Source organism: Eretmochelys imbricata, chromosome 3, assembly GCF_965152235.1.
Source record: "Eretmochelys imbricata isolate rEreImb1 chromosome 3, rEreImb1.hap1, whole genome shotgun sequence".
Lineage (NCBI taxonomy): Eukaryota > Metazoa > Chordata > Testudines > Cheloniidae > Eretmochelys > Eretmochelys imbricata.
Genome location: NC_135574.1, coordinates 37,603,334 through 37,622,989, shown reverse-complemented (window position 1 = coordinate 37,622,989; position 19,656 = coordinate 37,603,334). Strand labels below are relative to the sequence as shown.

The window sequence follows — 19,656 nt, the reverse complement described above, 5'->3', positions numbered from 1 at the left end:
TAACTCGGCGGAGTGCTTCCACAGTACCGAGGCAAGCGTCGACTTCCAGAGCATTGCACTGTGGGTGGCTATCCCACAGTTCCCGCAGTCTCCGCTGCCCATTGGAATTCTGGGTTGAGATCCCAATGCCTGATGGGGCTAAAACATTGTCGCGGGTGGTTCTGGGTACATATCGTCAGGCCCCCGTTCCCTCCCTCCCTCCATGTAAGCAAGGGCAGACAATCGTTTCGCTCCTTTTTTCCTGAGTTACCTGTGCAGACGCCATACCACGGCAAGCATGGAGCCCCGCTCAGGTAACCGTCACTGTATGTCTCCTGGGTGCTGCCAGACGCGGTACTGCATTGCTACACGGTAGCAGCAACCCATTACCTTCTGGCAGCAGACGGTGCAATACGACTGGTAGTCGTCATTGTCATGTCCGAGGTGCTCCTGGCCACGTCGGCTGGGAGCGCCTGGGCAGACATGGGCGCAGGGACTAAATTTGGAGTGACTTGACCAGGTCATTCTCTTTAGTCCTGCAGTCAGTCCTATTGAACCGTCTTATGGTGAGCAGGCAGGCGATACGGATTGCTAGCAGTCGTACTGTACCATCTTCTGCCGGGCAGGCAAGAGATGAGGATGGCTAGTAGTCATATTGTACCATCTTCTGCCGAGCAGCCATGAGATGTGGATGGCATGTAGTTCTTCTGCACCGTCTGCTGCCAGCCAAAGATGTAAAAGATAGATGGAGTGGATCAAAACAAGAAATAGACCAGATTTGTTTTGTACTCATTTGCTTCCCCCCCCGCACATCTGGGGGACTCATTCCTCTAGGTCACACTGCAGTCACTCACAGAGAAGGTGCAGCGAGGTAAATCTAGCCATGTATCAATCAGAGGCCAGACTAACCTCCTTGTTCCAAAAAGAACAATAACTTAGGTGCACCATTTCTTATTGGAACCCTCTGTGAAATCCTGCCTGAAATACTCCTTGATGTAAAGCCACCCCCTTTGTTGATTTTAGCTCCCTGAAGCCAACCCAGTAAGCCATATCGTCAGTCACCCCTCCCTCCGTCAGAGCAATGGCAGATAATCGTTCCGCACCTTTTTTCTGTGCTGACGCCATACCAAGGCAAGCATGGAGACCGCTCAGCTCACTTTGGCAATTAGGAGCACATTAAACACCACACGCATTATCCAGCAGTATATGCAGCACCAGAACCTGGCAGAGCGATACGGGGCGAGGAGGTGACGTCAGCGCGGTCACGTGAGTGATCAGGACATGGACACAGATTTCTCTGAAAGCATGGGCCCTGCCCATGTGTAACCCTTCTGCCCGTCAGAGTTGGCAGCAACAAGGGCCGGGTTCAATATCTAGGGGATCCATTCCAATAACACAATGCAAACCGGCTCGAGCCCCCACCCAGTGACCTGGGACAAATATATACCACCCCCGCTGGGTGCCTCCAAGAGGCAATACTTCCTCTCTCGCAAGCACATAGTCTGAGTGTAGCAAAAGCCTTTTAATAACAGAGAGAAACAGTGTGGCATTATGTTGGGGAAACACCACCAACAGGATTCATAACACAACCCATGAGCAAAAAAAACCCACCCCAAGCAAATTGGGGCATGCCCTTTTCCCTTTGGTTCTTGAGTCCAGCAACCCCAAATCACCCAAAGTCCCAAAAGTCCAATGACCCAAAAGCCTCTGTCCCTGGTCAGGGCAGCCCCAGAGTTCGAAAGTTTATCTGCAGAGCTTTACCTCCCAACCTGGGTGGAGATGGGACGGGGGTAAGAGGCACCTTACATGATCTGAAGCTGACCACCCCATAGCTCCATAGCTGCGCTCTGCTCCGCCAGCCGCCCCACGAACTCCTTCGCTCAGCTGCGCTCTGCTCCACCAGCCGCCCCACGAACTCCTTCGCTCAGCTCCGCTCCACTCCGCGGCCCACAAGCAGCTCCTGCCATCCACGAACTGCTCCACGTCGAACTGCTTCACCAACCTGTCCACAAGGCACTCCAGCCATCCTGCAAACTGTTCCACAATATATCTTCAGGCTCCCCCACTACTTAACACAACACTCAGTGATTTCAGCTCTTAGGTGAATTCAGCTTGTAGTAGGGGAGCCCCAGTGCTGGTGCACTGTTAGCCCAAAGTGAGCTCAGCAGCCTATAACTAGACTTCTAATGAAATCAAAATTAGCTCTGATATTCCACAGTGGAGAGAGAAGGAAGTGCAATTAGCATGTAAGGCCCTCACCAAGGGGCCCATGCCACCAAGTATTAATACTTGTCCCCAGCCTCTCTCCATTCACAGAGTTTTGGAACCCATGACCCTTGCCTAGCGAGGGCTACTTAGTTGATGGTGAATCCCTCCATCATAACAAAGGGCCACATACAGTTCCAAGCACAGTTCCCATAATCAGGGTAATAACAATTTATTCTTCCTGCCCCAATAACAGAGACACTGGGGATCCCACAGCAGCCAAAGTGACCATTTGGGCAGCTATGGTCTCATTCTAGGAGGGGTGGGTGTGCCTATGCAAATGAGATTGGCCCCTGAAGTTCTTTTCCATAACTTGCCATACCTCACCACCAGATGTCAGGGTGGAGCTCATCCTGACACTGCTTACATCCTCCCCCCAGCCGAGAATTTGTCGTCCCAACAAATAACACTCCCTTTATACCAACTCATTGGTTTCCTCCAAAGGGCCTCAGGAAACCCACTTTAGCTTCCACAAACCTGTGTGCTAAATGTATTGGCTCCTCACTAGTCACCCCAGGTGCATCATAAGTTAACTGTTTCACTGGTCTTATCATCCTGTCTCGTCTATTGAGAATCTCTGTTGCCGAGGTAGGGGGAACATCCTCTTGAGTGACAGATGGAGAGGCTTCCCTGGAGGGTCCCTCGGCTACTGGCGTAGGCCCCTGCACTCCTAGTTCTAACCCTGGAGGGTCCAAGGTGCCCAGGACATCCTCTACCTGTGTGTCTCCATTGTCCAATAACCTGTGTGTGTCATCACAGGGGGGTCTCATCAGCAGCACCGGAGTGTCAGAAAGGGGCCTAAATAGTTCCGCCATTGGGTTTAGGGCGGAAGAGGGAAAACTCTCGTTTGGTTCAGCTGATCGAGACTGAAATCTTGTCTCCATCCCAGGATACACCAGGGTTGTGTCTTCCTCCTCAGACTCACTCTCAGATGTACAGAATAGAGGTAAGTTAGCTGCAGGGGGCCCACTGTCTGTGTTGGATGGCGGCTTTGGTCTAGCACCTCTGTTCTGCCCGGCTGCCCTGCCGTGGCCCATCTCATAAGGGGTGCTTACCAATTCCCCCACAGGGAGCAAAAGGTTTCTATGCACCGTCTTTATTTGCCCTGGACCGTCTTCAGGTTTGATCTTGTAGACCGGCAGATCTCCCAGCTTTTCCATCACCAGATAAGGTATTGCCTTCCATCTGTCAGCTATCTTGTGTTTGCCAGCAATACCCAAATTTCGCAGCAGGACTCTGTCCCCCAGCTGGAGCTCTTGCGAACGCACTCTAGCATCATATCGATGTTTGTTGCGGTCTGCGTTCTTCCGAGCCGCAGCGGTAGCTAAGCGATAAGCATCCCGCAGCTTTTCTCTTAGTCGGGATGCATATTGCTGATGAGTTTCATAGCTATCTCCATCCTCTGATACACCAAAGCACAAGTCTATGGGTAATCTTGGTTCTTGCCCAAACATCAAGAGATATGGGGTGACTCCCGTAGCATCGTTCTTTGTGGCATTGTAGGCATGCACCAGAAATGCGACATGCTGGCTCCAGGTTGCCTTCTGCTCTGGTCGCAAAGTTCCCAACATATCTAATAAGGTTTGATTGAACCTCTCTGGCTGAGGATCACCTTGGGGGTGATAAGGCGTTGTCCTAGACTTTTTAATTCCTGCTATCTTCAGCACCTCCTTCAGAAGGTGACTCTCAAAATCCCGCCCCTGATCAGAGTGTATCCGAGCCAGGAATCCATAGACTGAGAAATATTTGTCCCACAATACTCGAGCAATGGTGGTGGCCCTCTGATCACGTGTGGGATATGCCTGTGCATACCCTGTAAAATGGTCAGTCACTACTAGAATGTTCCCAACATTCCTCTTGTCTACCTCTACAGACAAGAAATCAATGCATACCAACTCCAAAGGTTTGTTGCTGGTGATGTTCTTGAGATATGCAGCCCTCGTGGGCAGAGTTTTCCTTTGAACGCTTCGAGCGCAAGTCTCACATTTCCTGCGAACATCTTCAGCCATTCGGGGCCAATAGAACCTACTACGAATAAGTTCCAGGGTCCTCTCCATCCCTAAATGCCCAAAGTCATCATGCAGGGCCCTCATGGCCAGGGCTCTGTACTTTTTTGGCAGTACTAGTTGTGCTCGTTGTTTTTGTAAAGGGTCAGTGGTCATTCGGTGTAGCACTCCCTGAATCAGTTTTAGTTTGGTCCATTCTCTCAATAGTAGTTTACCCTCTGGGTTAGGTGGGACAACTGCAGCTGGACTTCGCCCCTCGCTTTTGGCAAGTAGTGTATCACGAATGTCAATATCTTGCCACTGGGCTTCTTGCCAGTCAGCCGCATTGAGCATGGGCAAAGGAGATTGGTCTAATGCAATATAGTTCACTGAAGCAGAAGGCATGCATTCAGGGGGCAGGCCCAAAGCTTCTGCAACACATCCCTGAAGGCTCTCACGGGCCTCTGGCTCTCGGCGACTCACACTGCAAATAGCTCTCACTCCATCTGTGGGTATCACAGCAACTTCTGGAGCCTGCGGATGCCTGGACAATGCATCTGCATCTACATTGCTTCTCCCTGATCGGTACTGAATGCTGAACTCATAGCTAGCCAAGGCGGCCACCCATCTCTGCCCTGTAGCATCCAGCTTAGCACTTGTTAACACATAAGTCAGTGGATTGTTGTCTGTCCACACCTGGAACTGAGCACCGTACAAGTAGTCTCGAAATTTCTCACTGATGGCCCATTTCAAGGCCAAAAATTCCAGCTTGTGGGTGGGATAGCGAGTTTCACTATCAGACAATCCTCGGCTGGCAAAGGCTACAGGTTTACATTTGCCTTCCACTTCCTGGTACAGGACTGCTCCCAGACCCTCCAAACTGGCATCAGTATGCAGGATAAATGGTTTGCTTGGGTCAGCAAAAACTAGGACTGGAGCATGAGTTAGGCAAGTAATGATTTCTCGAAAAGCCCTTTCACATCTCTCATCCCACTGTGGCCCAAATGGTGCAAAGGGGCCACAGTGTCTCTGCACAGGAGGCTTTGGGGACCTCCCTTTATTCTTGGACTTAGATTTGTTCTTGCTGGACTGATGTCCCCTGGTAAGATCATTCAGAGGCTTTACAATCGTAGCGTAGTTTTTCACAAATCTGCGGTAGTGGCCACTAAATCCAAGAAAGGTCTTGAGTTCTCTGTAGTTACTTGGACGTGGCCATGTAGTGAGTGCTTCTATTTTATCAGGATCAATACTCACACCCTCTTGGGACACAATGTGACCCACATACTTCACTGAGATTCTGCAGAACTGGCATTTGTCAATTGAAAGCTTCAGACCATAATCCTCCAACCTATCAAGCACTTTAAGAAGTCTTTCTTCATGCTCCTCTAAGGTTCTTCCAAACACAATCAGGTCATCCAAATAAACTAACACTTGCAGTAAATTCATGTCTCCCACAACTTTCTCCATGAGACGTTGAAAGGTGGCAGGTGCTCCAGAAATCCCTTGGGGCATGCGTTCAAACTGATAAAACACTAATGGGAAGATGAAGGCTGTCTTCTCCTTATCTTCTTCTCCCAGAGGGATCTGGTAGTATCCACTTCAAAGATCCAACACAGAGAACCACTGGCTTCCCAGCAAACAGTCTAAGGCATCTTACACTCGAGGCATAGTGTACTGGTCGACCACAGTACGGCTGTTTAGGGTGCGGTAGTCAATACACATCCGGATTTTCCCATTCTTTTTACGGACTACCACAATGGGTGAGGCGTATGGGCTGCGGGACTCTGTAATGATGCCATTCGCAGCCAGCTCCGGAAGATGATGTCGCACATCTTCCATCTCAGAGAGAGCAATCTTCCTAGATCTCTCCCTGAAAGGTCGAGAGTCATGTAGTCTGATATTGTGCTCTACTCCTTTTGCACATCCCACATCCCACTCATACAGTGAGAACACCTTGGATCTTTCACAAAGTTTCTTCCTCAGGTGATCTTTCCAGTCCTCGGACACTGGTGAATCTCCAAAGTCAAACTTTGCTGGGTCTATTGTCGGAACTTGAGTTTCACAATGGGGTTTTACAATCGACTCAGGCTCAAAGAGGTCTGCTATCTTTTGTCCTTGCTTCACAACAACATCATGACTCGTTTCATTAGCAATCAGTATAGTCACCCTTTCCTGGGCTTCACAAGGTAGGGTTATGACTCCACTGGGGACCAGCACTCCTTCAGGGAGCTCTCCTCCCATCGGCTGCTCTATCATTGCTAACATCCGTTTACTGCCTTTCAGACAGGTACTCATGACAAGCACTTCTTGCTCCATCCTTGCAGGCACTACTAAGGGGGTCATGCCCATGTACTTCAGTGCCCCAAGCGGTAGCTCAGATGTGTCCCTTTTAGCGCTCTCAATTTTCCTATAGGCTTCAGCACAAAGCGTATGGATCATCAGGGTATTCAGGTATTGGTCCCCAGCCCGCCTTCTGCAGTAATCCGTGAGTACCTTGAAGAGACTGGAGTTGGTCCCTATCAGCACAGACACATCAGAAGTCCCTTTAGGGTCAGGGCATATTAAGGCAGCTGTGTCTACCTCTTCTCTTACCCCAGCAACCTCCTCTGGGAATTCCAGGTGCACTATGACATACCCTTGATGGGGTATTCATCCATGCTGAGGCCACACAGGCCAAGGCCAGTCAGTGGCTGTATAGGCAGGTGCCTAAGCATCTGTTGGTAGAATGACTGAAATATAATAGTCACTTGAGATCCAGTGTCAAGCACTGCTTTACACTCCACCCCTTCGATCCTCACCGTGACGTCTGCTCGAGGCCCTATCAGTCCTGCAGGGATCCCAGCTGGACAGTCTTTTCTGGGGGAATCTTCAAATCCTGCAGACCTGGGGGGTCCCTGTCCCCAGACCCTCTGGCAGCTACCGGATCTCTCCCAACTGATCCTCAGCTTTCCATACACTAAGTAGGGGTTTTCTTCATTACGGCACTTGGCATCACTGTGTCCATCCTGACCACATCGGTAGCAGAAGAATTGACCTTTCCCCCTTCGCCTGGGGGGGATGGTGGCTCTAAGTGCGGGCTTCTCAATCACCACAGTTTGAGGCTTCTTATTCCTGGAAGTCTTAACTCGGTCAACGGTACTTTGCAGCTCAGATATCCATTCCGTCAGGACCTGCATTTATTGGGCAAGTTCCTCTCTGGTGCTCACCATCAGTACACTGGCCGTTTGCAGTGGTGTTGTGCTGCCTGGCTCCGATGTTTGGGCTTCCCAAAACTCACTGGCAGCCTGCCTTTCTTCCTCCTCTCTGACCTCTTTTATCAGCTGGGAGTAACTTGGGGGATGTTCCCGTCGTTCTCTTAGCTGGAGATGAAGTAGAATCGGGTTCTGATACTGAGTTCCTCTTACAATTTGAGCCAGTCTGGTCTGATCCATCTGCTCAGCAGTCACTGCTCCCCTCATGACAGCTCTCTGAAGCAGTCTCTCCAGTCTCTGTATGTAGGCTGAAGCCTTCTCGCCCTTTTGTTGTCGGGAATTAAGGAACTTACAGTAGCTGTCTTCAGGGCCCTCTACGCTCCCAAAGTTGTGTTCAAGGGCATCTAGGCAGTCCTTCACACTGACCCCAGGGTCAATGAGCTTCAGGGTGCGAATCACATCTAATGCTGGGCCGCCAAGGCTCTCTATAAGGCATCTTCGCTTTTCTGCATCTGGTACGGCCCACTCTTGCAGCATTTCAGTGGTATGCTCTAACCAGGGTTCAAACTCCTCCTCCCCAGCAAATAATCTTAACTTACAAGAGTCTGACTCAGCATGGGGCAGCACAACCTTTTCCAATGTTTGCCCCAGAGCTTTTGTCCAATCATCAGCCGAGGCTGCAGCCTCTGAGCTAGAAGCTGCTGAGCCAGAAGCTGCTGAGCCAAGGCCCAACAAACCTGACATATTAGCCATTATACAAACAGTAATTTCCTCAAAATATAAGCACAAACAAAAAAAATATAAATTGTTTCCCAATGTAGTGGATCACTCAACAGGTGCTTGCGAGGGGTACTGACCCAGGCGATCCCGGACGAGCCCCCAAAAATGTAACCCTTCTGCCCGTCAGAGTTGGCAGCAACAAGGGCCGGGTTCAATATCTAGGGGATCCATTCCAATAGCACAATGCAAACCGGCTCGAGCCCCCACCCAGTGACCTGGGACAAATATATATCACCCCCCCAGGCGCCTCCAAGAGGCAATACTTCCCCTCTCGCAAGCACATAGTCTGAGTGTAGCAAAAGCCTTTTAATAACAGAGAGAAACAATGTGGCATTATGTTGGGGAAACACCACCAACCGGATTCATAACACAACCCATGAGCAAAAAAAACCCACCCCAAGCAAATTGGGGCATGCCCTTTTCCCTTTGGTTCTTGAGTCCAGCAACCCCAAATCACCCAAAGTCCCAAAAGTCCAATGACCCAAAAGCCTCTGTCCCTGGTCAGGGCAGCCCCAGAGTTCGAAAGTTTATCTGCGGAGCTTTACCTCCCAACCTGGGTGGAGATGGGACGGGGGTAAGAGGCACCTTACATGATCTGAAGCTGACCACCCCATAGCTCCATAGCTGCGCTCCGCTCCGCCAGCCGCCCCACAAACTCCTTCGCTCAGCTCTGCTCCACTCCACGGCCCACAAGCAGCTCCTGCCATCCACGAACTGCTCCACGTCGAACTGCTTCACCAGCCTGTCCACAAGGCACTCCAGCTGTCCCGCAAACTGCTCCACAATATATCTTCAGGCTTCCCCACTACTTAACACAACACTCAGTGATTTCAGCTCTTAGGTGAATTCAGCTTGTAGTAGGGGAGCCCCAGTGCTGGTGCACTGTTAACCCAAAGTGAGCTCAGCAGCCTATAACTAGACTTCTAATGAAATCAAAATTAGCTCTGATATTCCACAGTGGAGAGAGAAGAAAGTGCAATTAGCATGTAAGGCCCTCACCAAGGGGCCCATGCCACCAAGTATTAATACTTATCCCCAGCCTCTCTCCGTTCACAGAGTTTTGGAACCCATGACCCTTGCCTAGCGAGGGCTACTTAGTTGATGGTGAATCCCTCCATCATAACAAAAGGCCACGTACAGTTCCAAGCACAGTTCCCATAATCAGGGTAACAACAATTTATTCTTCCTGCCCCAATAACAGAGACACTGGGGATCCCACAGCAGCCAAAGTGACCATTTGGGCAGCCATGGTCTCATTCTAGGCGGGGTGGGTGTGCCTATGCAAATGAGATCGGCCCCTGAAGTTCTTTTCCACAACTTGCCATACCTCACCACCAGATGTCAGGGTGGAGCTCATCCTGACACTGCTTACACATGCATGCATCATGGTGCTAATGGGGCAGGTTCATGCTGTGGAATGCCGATTCTGGGCTCGGGAAACAAGCACAGACTAGTGGGACCGCATAGTGTTGCAGGTCTGGGACGATTCCCAGTGGCTGTGAAACTTTCGCATGCGTAAGAGCACTTTCATGGAAGTTTGTGACTTGCCTTCCCCTGCCCTGAAGCGCAATAATACCAAGATGAGAGCAGCCCTCACAGTTGAGAAGTGAGTGGCGATAGCCCTGTGGAAGCTTGCAACGCCAGATAGCTACCGGTCAGTTGGGAATCAATTTGGAGTGGGCAAATCTACTGTTGGAGCTGCTGTGATGCAAGTAGCCCACGCAATCAAAGATCTGCTGATATCAAGGGTAGTGACCCTGGGAAATGTGCAGGTTATAGTGGATGGCTTTGCTGCAATGGGATTCCCTAACTGTGGTGGGGCCATAGACAGAACCCATATCCCTATCTTGGCACCGGAGCACCAAGCCGCCGAGTATATAAACCGCAAGGGGTACTTTTCTATAGTGCTGCAAGCTCTGGTGGATCACAAGGGACATTTCACCAACATCAACGTGGGATGGTCGGGAAAGGTACATGACGCTCGCATCTTCAGGAACTCTGGTCTGTTTCAAAAGCTGCAGGAAGGGACTTTATTCCCAGACCAGAAAATAACTGTTGGGGACGTTGAAATGCCTATATGTATCCTTGGGAACCCAGCCTACCCCTTAATGCCATGGCTCATGAAGCTGTGCCCAGGCAGCCTGGACAGTAGTCAGGAGCTGTTCAACTACAGGCTGAGCAAGTGCAGAATGGTGGTAGAATGTGCATTTGGACGTTTAAAGGCGTGCTGGCGCAGTTTACTGACTCGCTTAGACCTCAGCGAAACCAATATTCCCACTGTTATTACTGCTTGCTGTGCACTCCGCAATATCTGTGAGAGTAAGGGGGAGATGTTTATGGCGGGGTGGGAGGTTGAGACAAATCGCCTGGCTGCTGGTTACGCGCAGCCACACAACAGGGCAGTTAGAAGAGCACAGGAGGGCGCGGTACGCATCAGAGAAGCTTTGAAAACCAGTTTCATGACTGGCCAGGCTACGGTGTGAAAGTTCTGTTTGTTTCTCCTTGATGAAACCCCCCCGCCCCTTGGTTCACTCTACTTCCCTGCAAGCTAACCACCTTCCCCTCCTCCCTTTAATCATTGCTTGCAGAGGCAATAAAGTCATTGTTGCTTCACAATCATGCATTCTTTATTCATTCATCACACAAATAGGGGGACGACTACCAAGGTAGCCCAGGAGGGGTGGTGGAGGAGGGAAGGAAAATGCCACACAGCACTTTAAAAGTTTACAACTTTAAAATTTATTGAATGCCAGCCTTCTTTTTTTTGGGCAATCCTCTGTGGTGGAGTGGCTGGTTGGCCGGTGGCCCCCCCACCGCGTGCTTGGGCGTCTGGGTGTGGAGGCTATGGAACTTGGGGAGGAGAGCGCTTGGTTACACGGGCTGTAGTGGCAGTTTGTGTCCAGCTGCCTTTGCTGCAGCTCAGCCATACACTGGAGCATACTGGTTTGGTCCTCCAGCAGCCTCAGCATTGAATTCTGCTTCCTCTCATCACGCTGCCGCCACATTTGAGCTTCAGCCCTGTCTTCAGCCCACCGCTTACTCTCTTCAGCCCGCCACCTCTCCTCCCGGTCATTTTGTGCTTTCCTGCACTCTGACATTATTTGCCTCCATGCATTCATCTGTGCTCTGTCAGTGTGGGAGGACAGCATGAGCTCAGAGAACATTTCATCACGAGTGCGTTTTTTTTTTCTTTCTAATCTTCACTAGCCTCTGGGAAGGAGAAGATCCTGTGATCATTGAAACACATGCAGCTGGTGGAGAAAAAAAAAGGGACAGCGGTATTTAAAAAGACACATTTTATAAAACAGTGGCTACAGTCTTTCAGGGTAAACCTTGCTGTTAACATTACATACAAAGCACATGTGCTTTTCGTTACAAGGTCGCATTTTGCCTCCCCCCACTGCTTGGCTACCCCCTCAACCCTCCCCCCTCCCCGTGGCTAACAGCGGGGAACATTTCTGTTCAGCCGCAGGCAAACAGCTCAGCAGGAACGGGCTCCTCTGAATGTCCCCTGAAGAAAAGCACTCTATTTCAACCAGGTGACCATGAATGATATCTCACTCTCCTGAGGATAACACAGAGAGACAAAGAACGGATGTTGTTTGAACGCCAGCAAACATACACTGCAATGCTTTGTTGTACAATGATTCCCGAGTACGTGTTACTGGCCTGGAGTGGTAAAGTGTCCTACCATGAAGGACACAATAAGGCTGCCCTCCCCAGAAACCTTTTGCAAAGGCTTTGGGAGTACATCCAGGAGAGCTGCGAATGCCAGGGCAAATTAATCCTTTCACATGCTTGCTTTCAAACCATGTATAGTATTTTAAAAGGTACACTCACCGGAGGTCCCTTCTCTGCCTGCCGGGTCCAGGAGGCAGCCTTGGGTGGGTTCGGGGGGTACTGGCTCCAGGTCCAGGGTGAGAAACAGTTCCTGGCTGTTCGGAAAACCGGTTTCTCCGCTTGCTTGCTGTGAGCTATCTACAACCTCATCATCATCATCATCTTCTTTGTCCCCAAAACCTGCTTCCGTGTTGCCTCCATCTCCATTGAAGGAGTCAAACAACACGGCTGCGGTAGTGGTGGCTGAACCCCCTAAAATGGCATGCAGCTCATCATAGAAGCGGCATGTTTGGAGCTCTGACCTGGAGCGGCCGTTCGCCCCTCTGGTTTTCTGGTAGGCTTGCCTCAGCTCCTTAAGTTTCACGCGGCACTGCTTCGGATCCCTGTTATGGCCTCTGTCCTTCATGCCCTAGGAGATTTTGACAAAGGTTTTGGCATTTCGAAAACTGGAACGGAGTTCTGATAGCACGGATTCCTCTCCCCATACAGCGATCAGATCCCATACCTCCCGTTCAGTCCATGCTGGAGCTCTTTTGCGATTCTGGGACTCCATCATGGTTACCTCTGCTGATGAGCTCTGCATGGTCACCTGCAGCTTGCCACGCTGGCCAAACAGGAAATGAGATTCAAAAGTTCGCAGTTCTTTTCCTGTCTACCTGGCCAGTGCATCTGAGTTGAGAGTGCTGTCCAGAGAAGTCACAATGGAGCACTGTGGGATAGCTCCCGGAGGCCAATACTGTCGAATTGTGTCCACAGTACTCCAAATTCGACCCGGCAAGGCCGATTTAAGCGCTAATCCACTTGTCAGGGGTGGAGTACGGAAATCGATTTTAAGAGCCCTTTAAGTCGAAATAAAGGGCTTCATTGTGTGGACGGGTGCAGGTTTACATCAATTTAATGTTGCTAAATTCGACCTAAAGTCCTAGTGTAGACCAGGGCTTAGGTAACTTTCACTGTTTTTACTTGCTTTGTAAGAAGCCCCTTGCTGGTTCTGTATTTCACATTTATTAAGGATGGGGTTTTTTTTCAGTTTTCGTGATCATTTTCTGAAATCTAAGTGATGCTTCGAACAATGGTTTCCAAAAGTTTCTAGTTTGTTTCTGCTTCAACTGATTGCTGTCCATAAGCATATTCATGAAATCACTCACAACCAGAAACAATTACCACCTTTTCTTTCTCAATCTGAGCTCAGTTTTATTGTGTTTTAGTGAGTGCTACAGAAGTACATACCTCAGGGCCATCATTTTATCGAAGAACAGTTCACAATTCATGTGATCTTGTATTGACTGAAATGTTGGGCCTTTTGTTAATCTCAAAGTGTTTCAGTACCTGTGCTTCTGTGACAAATTTTTTAATTCCCCAAAGAATTCTTTTTTAATCATTGCTGTTCCATTCTGTAATATCTTCATGCAGTATTTCAAATGAAGGGTTTCACTGTGATAAATTAGGGATTAGATATATTAACATGCTCATGAGCCTCTGTAAAACCTCCTTTCTTAGGTTTGATTTGAGCTCCTTTGTCATTGAATGTGTGTCCTAAATTATTAATCTAATTCAGCTTTTAGCTCACATTTGCTCCTGTTTAATTTAAGGTTTTCTTTGGCATGCTGGGGTGCTCATCCCAAATCAGTAGATCAACAATAATTTCCACTTTACCCAGATCCTCAAAAATCTGGAACATCTTTGATGCACATCACATGTTGCTGTTATAATGTTGAGGATCCTGCCTTCTGCAGGTATCCCAGGATCCATGTATCCAGTTCTTCAGGGAGAGAAAATGCCCAATGTAATGGTTTTGAACAAAACTCTAAAATTGAAACTCTCAAAGTTTACTAGTCCATATATGGATATTTCCTGCCTTAGGTATAACATGTGATTCAGGATTTTCAAATCTGTGGCTAAATGAAGGCATGGGTAAATGTCACAATGTATCAGTATATGCAAAATTTGTTGCATGGTTGCAGTAGTCCTTACTTCAATATATTTTATGCACTGTTTTTTCTTGTCAATTGTGTATAGATATTTAAGGGAAAGCACAAACACATTCCAAATGAAGTTCTACCCTGGAGTGATCTTACGTTGTAATCAGAAGGAATTTGGATGGAGAAAAATAGGAGATTTACGAGTAAAACACTGACATTAAAATGAGCCTATTTGTATCATCAATTAGAAGTGGCCTTCAAATTTTAATTAAAACATAAATGGATTTAACATCACACAAATAATAAAATCAAAACCCAGGCATAGCACCAAGATCTCTGTTTTGTTTTCACATAAATGCTTATTTTAATTTCTCTCCTAAACTCTGTTTCTTAACAATTTATATTACTATGTGTTACTAGCTTTTGAAGAGCGCACAGCTCTAGATGCATTTCAGTGCTTTCTGCACTGTATGAACTGATAGACTGTGCTTACTGATTGTCATTTATTCTCTACAGGCTCCATCATCGCCCTCCTCACCCATAGCTAATGAACCAAAATATGAAAAGCGCTGGCTAGACACCCTATCAGTTCCTCTGTCGATAGCTCGAATCTCAAGATACAAAGCTGGAACAGATAAATTAAGGTTTGTAATTTGAAAGGGAAAGAAGTGGGTTAACTAACTGCACCTCATTTTTATTGTGAAGGTGTTGGCAGCGGAAAAATGCTTTTACTTGAGAGATTAAAATTTTTAGTTCATATTATTATACAAAACCATGCTGCCTATTTTCTCTTGTAATTTATAACATGCATAGGAGGACTGTTGAAGACAAAGAAAAAGTAAAAAAGGGCAATAAAATAAGTAGGTAAGATAGGGTAAGTAAGTAAGATAGGATTCATCACCAGGTCTTTTTAAGAGGTTTCCATACCCCTTTTTTGCCTTACATCCTGTCTGCCGGTTCTCAATCTGGTCACATACCCTTCTGGTGTGGTCAGCCATCTGAGGGAAAATACGGGTTTTGTTACTTTTTTTTTCCATGGGGAGTGTTAGGGATCATTGTGTGCATGTGATTTTATGTGTGAAGAATAGATTTTTAGATAATTCAGAAAATAAGGCAGGTTCTGAGAAGAGATAAAAAATAAGGTAGGTTATTAAAGAGAGAGAGAGAAAAATAAGGGAGGTTATTACAGACAGAGAGGAAAGAGAGAGAAAAATAAGGGGATTATTAAAGAAAGAAGAAAATAAAGATTATTAAAGAAAACTGAGGAAAAATAAGGGCTCTTAAAGAAAGAGAGCAAAAAGGTTTATTAAAGAAAGAGAGGAAAAATAAAGTTTATTAAAGAAAAGGGAAGAAAAAATAAGGTCTAGTAGTAATATGTTTGATAGGGTTGATCACCATGTGTTTTTGACAGGTTTGCGCACACCCTTTTTGCATTTGTCCCGTCCTCCGAGTCCGTATCCAGTCATGTGCACTTTTAATAGGAGAATCATTGGAGTGGAAGGGACCTGCAGGCATCTTCTAGTTCAGTCCCCTGAACTCCATGCAGGACTAAGTATTATCTAGACCATCCCTGACAGGTGTTTGTCTAACTTGCTTTTAAACATCTCCAAATACAGAGATTTCACAACCTCCCTAGGCATTTTATTTCAATGTTTAAACTAACAGCTAGGAAGTTTTTCCTAATGACCAACCTAAACTTCCCTTGCTGCAATTTAAGCCCATTGTTTCTTGTCCTAATCTCAGAGCTTAATAAGAACAATTGTTTGGCTCATTTAAACAACAACAAAAAAAACCACATAACACACCCACCTTTTTTAAAAACAATGTTTTTTAAAGTGTTGCCTAGAGGAAAACTTTTATAATGAAATCTTTAACTTTATACAAAACACACAGACACACACATCCTAACTTAAAAGGAAAAAACAGTTTATGTAAAACAGTAGATAAGAACGGTGTTTCTCACCCACTTTTTAAATGCTATCAAAGTTTTAAGAGTTTCCTAAAGGGAAAAAAAAACTGTTGTAAAGAAGACTTTAGATTTATACAACATTAAAAAAAAAAACTCGCACAGGGGTTGGCAACCTTCGGCATGTGGCCCATCAAGGTAATCCAAAGGCAGGTTGTGAGACATTGTGTTTACTTTGACCCCGCAGGCATGGCCCCCTGCAGCTCCCAGTGGCCACGGTTTGGCTTGAGGAGGAGACACATTTTAAATCTGTCTCTGAAGAGAGAAAAGCAGTAAAGAAATTTGTACTGAGAGAAATCTAGAACTCAATCCCCAATGAGCCATATGCAGGAGAATTAACTTCTGTCTCTACTTCTGCCACAGACTACCTTCCTGTGTGACGTTAAGCAAGTCATGTTAGCTAAAATTGTGACACCTGGTCACCAAATGTGGTTTCCTCATTTCCTGTGCGCCTGACTTGAGGCATCTGGGGCCTGACACCCTAACTGCAGGTGAAGTCACTGGGAAATGTGAATGCTCAGTACCATTCACATACCAGGGTTGTGAGTTCAATCCTTGAGGGGCCATTTAAGGATCTGGGCCAAAAATTGGGGATTGGTCCTGCTTTGAGCAGGGGTTGGACTAGATGACCTCCTGAGGTCCCTTCCAACCCTGATATTCTATGAGTCTATGGGCTGTTGAGGCCATGTGCTGGGTCCAGGAGTGTCATGAAGGGAACCCAAAAGGGGAAAGGGATAGCTCAGGGGTTTGAGCACTGGCCTGCTAAACCCAGGGTTGTGAGTTCAATCCTTGAAGGGGCCATTTAGAGATCTGGGGCAAAATTGGGGGCTTGGTCCTGCTTTGAGGAGGGGGTTCAACTAGATGACCTCCTGAGGTCCCTTCCAACCCTGATAGTCTATGATTCTCAGTCAGGAAGTGTAGTCTGGAGGAATGAGCACATGGATGGGAGTCAGGAGACTGAGTTCTAACCTTGACTTTGCCTCTGTTTCATTGCATGACCTTGAGCAAATCACTTAAAACATCTGTAGGGTGGGATAATAATTTATCTCCCAGGCAAATTGTGAAAATACATTCATTAATGTTGGTTACACATGCAATCACTGTGGGTTTCAAAAAAAAAAAGACGGCAAGGAAATGAATAATTTTGTATTCAGGATTTGGATGGCATGCAATACGTAAGGGATCAGATTGGGCCACACATTGAATGACGAGAATGAAAAGAATTTTTGAATAGTTGCCTCCTTCCTTGAGCATTATCATCCCGTGCATTGAATGAGGCATAGGTCCTGATTGTACGTGATCATTTACTTAAAGCTATCTTAAAGCAAAAGGAGACAGAATTCAGGTTGCCTGGGAATTATTTAACTTTCAAGAGCTTGACTTTGCAATCAAAATTATGTTCTTTTAACACCATTGTAATTTTACATTGTAGAAAGGCAGTCCAAGATTAACCTCCAATAGAAAAATATTTTGAAAATACCTACCAATTGGTGCACACCAAAAGCCAAATATAATACTATGAAGAAATATTTTTATAAGCCAGGGAAGAACAAGTAATTGGCCGGCGTTTTCAAAATATTTACCTATAGAAAGTTATAAGATCTTCAGTGCTTAGTAGGCTGTTTAAAAGATTAGCCTTAATTTAATTATGCCTGCTGGTCTGATGCTGTTTTGAAAAGTTTTTTTTAAGATTCTTTACATCTTCTCTCAGGGACGAGAGAAAAATTGCTTTGTACGGCACCAAACACGTTATCTGCACTGAACAAGTAAGAAACTAGTAAGAGGCAATGTAAGAAGTCACATCTTACGTTTCTGAAAAATCTTTCAGATATTCTGTTTCTTGCTCGTGAATTTGCTTTGTTATACAAACTGTCATAAACAGGACAGAAGTCAATCCAGTTATTCTTGCTGTCTGACTGTTATAGCAACTTGAAATGACCTTGCTGATCTTATTTGTTTTGTTTTTTTAACCATGATTGTTGTGAGTAAGGTGTATTTTCAGCTTTTTCTCTTTTTTTCTGTAAATAATCTTTTCTTCAAGCATTTCAGACAGGTATCTGAACAAAACTGAGATTGTCTGTCATAGGGTTTTAAACTATGTGCAACTTTACTCAAGTTTGTCTTTGCTGTTTCTTTTATAATGTCTTACAAAGAATATCATGTCAGTGTGTTGACATTATTGATTATAACTCTGTGCTGACCTTTCTTGACTTCTGTTTGTATCAGACATGTTTTGCACTGGTACCACGAAAGATGCAGTGTTGCATAGTGGATAGTGCACTGGACTAGGACTCAGAAGATTCTATTCCTGGTTGTGGCACTGGCTTCATGAGTGACCTTGGACAATCACTTCACCTCTCTGTGCCTCAGTTTGCCTCTCTTTAATAATGTTAATGAGGATAATTACACTTACCTCCTTTGTAGAGCAGTCTGAGAGTTACAGATAAGAAGTGCTGTAAGAGAGTTAGGTCTTATTATTATTGCACCATGTCTGTTTATTCTGTCTGCCAAGCTAGATTCTAGTATACTTTTACTGGGATTGGATTAAAAGTCTCATCTTGGTTCTCTTCCAAATCATAAGTACCTTAGTATTCACCTTGCTTAGTTTTAACAGGAAAGCCGATCCTTTCAATGCTCATTTGTGTCACCGGATGGCACCTTCCTCTTTGATTGTTAATTACTCTTTTTTAAAAAATTATAATTAAAGTGTAGTACTTGAACGGGGGGGTTTCTCACCTCTTGGGAGACTACTATGAATCACTGGGCTAAAAGTTATACGGTGGGCATCACCTCCTCTGGCCAGATTTTGAATGGGAACCAATCTGGTGGGTGGCCTCTGAACATGCCTGCCAGACCAGGACCCGCACATGTGTTAGGCAACCAAAGGCCTATCTTCCCCTGGTTTGTCAATCACTCTGGGACTTAGCTGGAAGCCAGGTTTTGGATACGTAGAATTAGATGGCAGCGAGCATACTCTGAGGCAGAAACATAGGGCCCTAGGGAACTTTCTCCTTGAAAACTTAAAGGCCAAGAGGCCTACAGGGCTTTGACAGGAGTTTTGTGCATTGCAGTGGTCCCAAAATTGGGACTTAGGTGCCTGAAACATGGACTTAGGCACCAGCTTCCTTTGTGCATCCAGCCCTGTGGCTTTACTGCATGTTTGCATAGTGCAATAGAGACATTGATCCCTAGCTGGGACACTGAGGTGCTACTGGAACAAACAAATGATATTCATTATTCATAAATGTTTGAATTACTAACCTGTGCCACTATTCTTCTTGAAGCAAGATCATCCATTTATTCACAAATATCTTTGCAAATATGATTTTTCATTATCCAATCAGCTCTAGTTCTAAAACACCTGTTGGGATATTTTCCTTGTTAATCATCCTACGCTTTCCTTTATCTATCCCATTACTTTTAGTAATACCCCCTTGGTGTCCCCAAATGACTTCTCTCAACATTTAACTCAATATGTTGATTTGCCAGAGTTGGCTTTGAATATTTTAACATCTGATCTAGTTTAATTTAAAGGAGATTCATTAGGAATGTGTTACATTTAGCGTACCGGACACTAAATTTCTGCATGAATGAGGACCCGTTAACAAAATAACATCAGCCAAATCAACATGTAGACTTTTTGGATTAGTGTCACTGCCGTATTCTGTCAACCTAAAGATGAGAAAAAATGGTATCAGCTAAGTCACTTGGTGTCAATGTGGTCTCTT

The 19,656-nt window shown here is 46.2% G+C and overlaps 1 protein-coding gene across 1 annotated transcript in view; it reads left to right on the top strand.

Moving 5' to 3' along the window:
* SNTG2 (syntrophin gamma 2) overlaps window positions 1-19,656 on the top strand; it is a 280,115-nt gene that overhangs the window by 138,020 nt on the left and 122,439 nt on the right. The window contains exon 9 of the mRNA XM_077811468.1: window positions 14,479-14,606. Within this exon, the coding sequence (XP_077667594.1) occupies window positions 14,479-14,606 (128 nt within the window). The remainder of the gene's footprint in view (window positions 1-14,478; window positions 14,607-19,656) is intronic.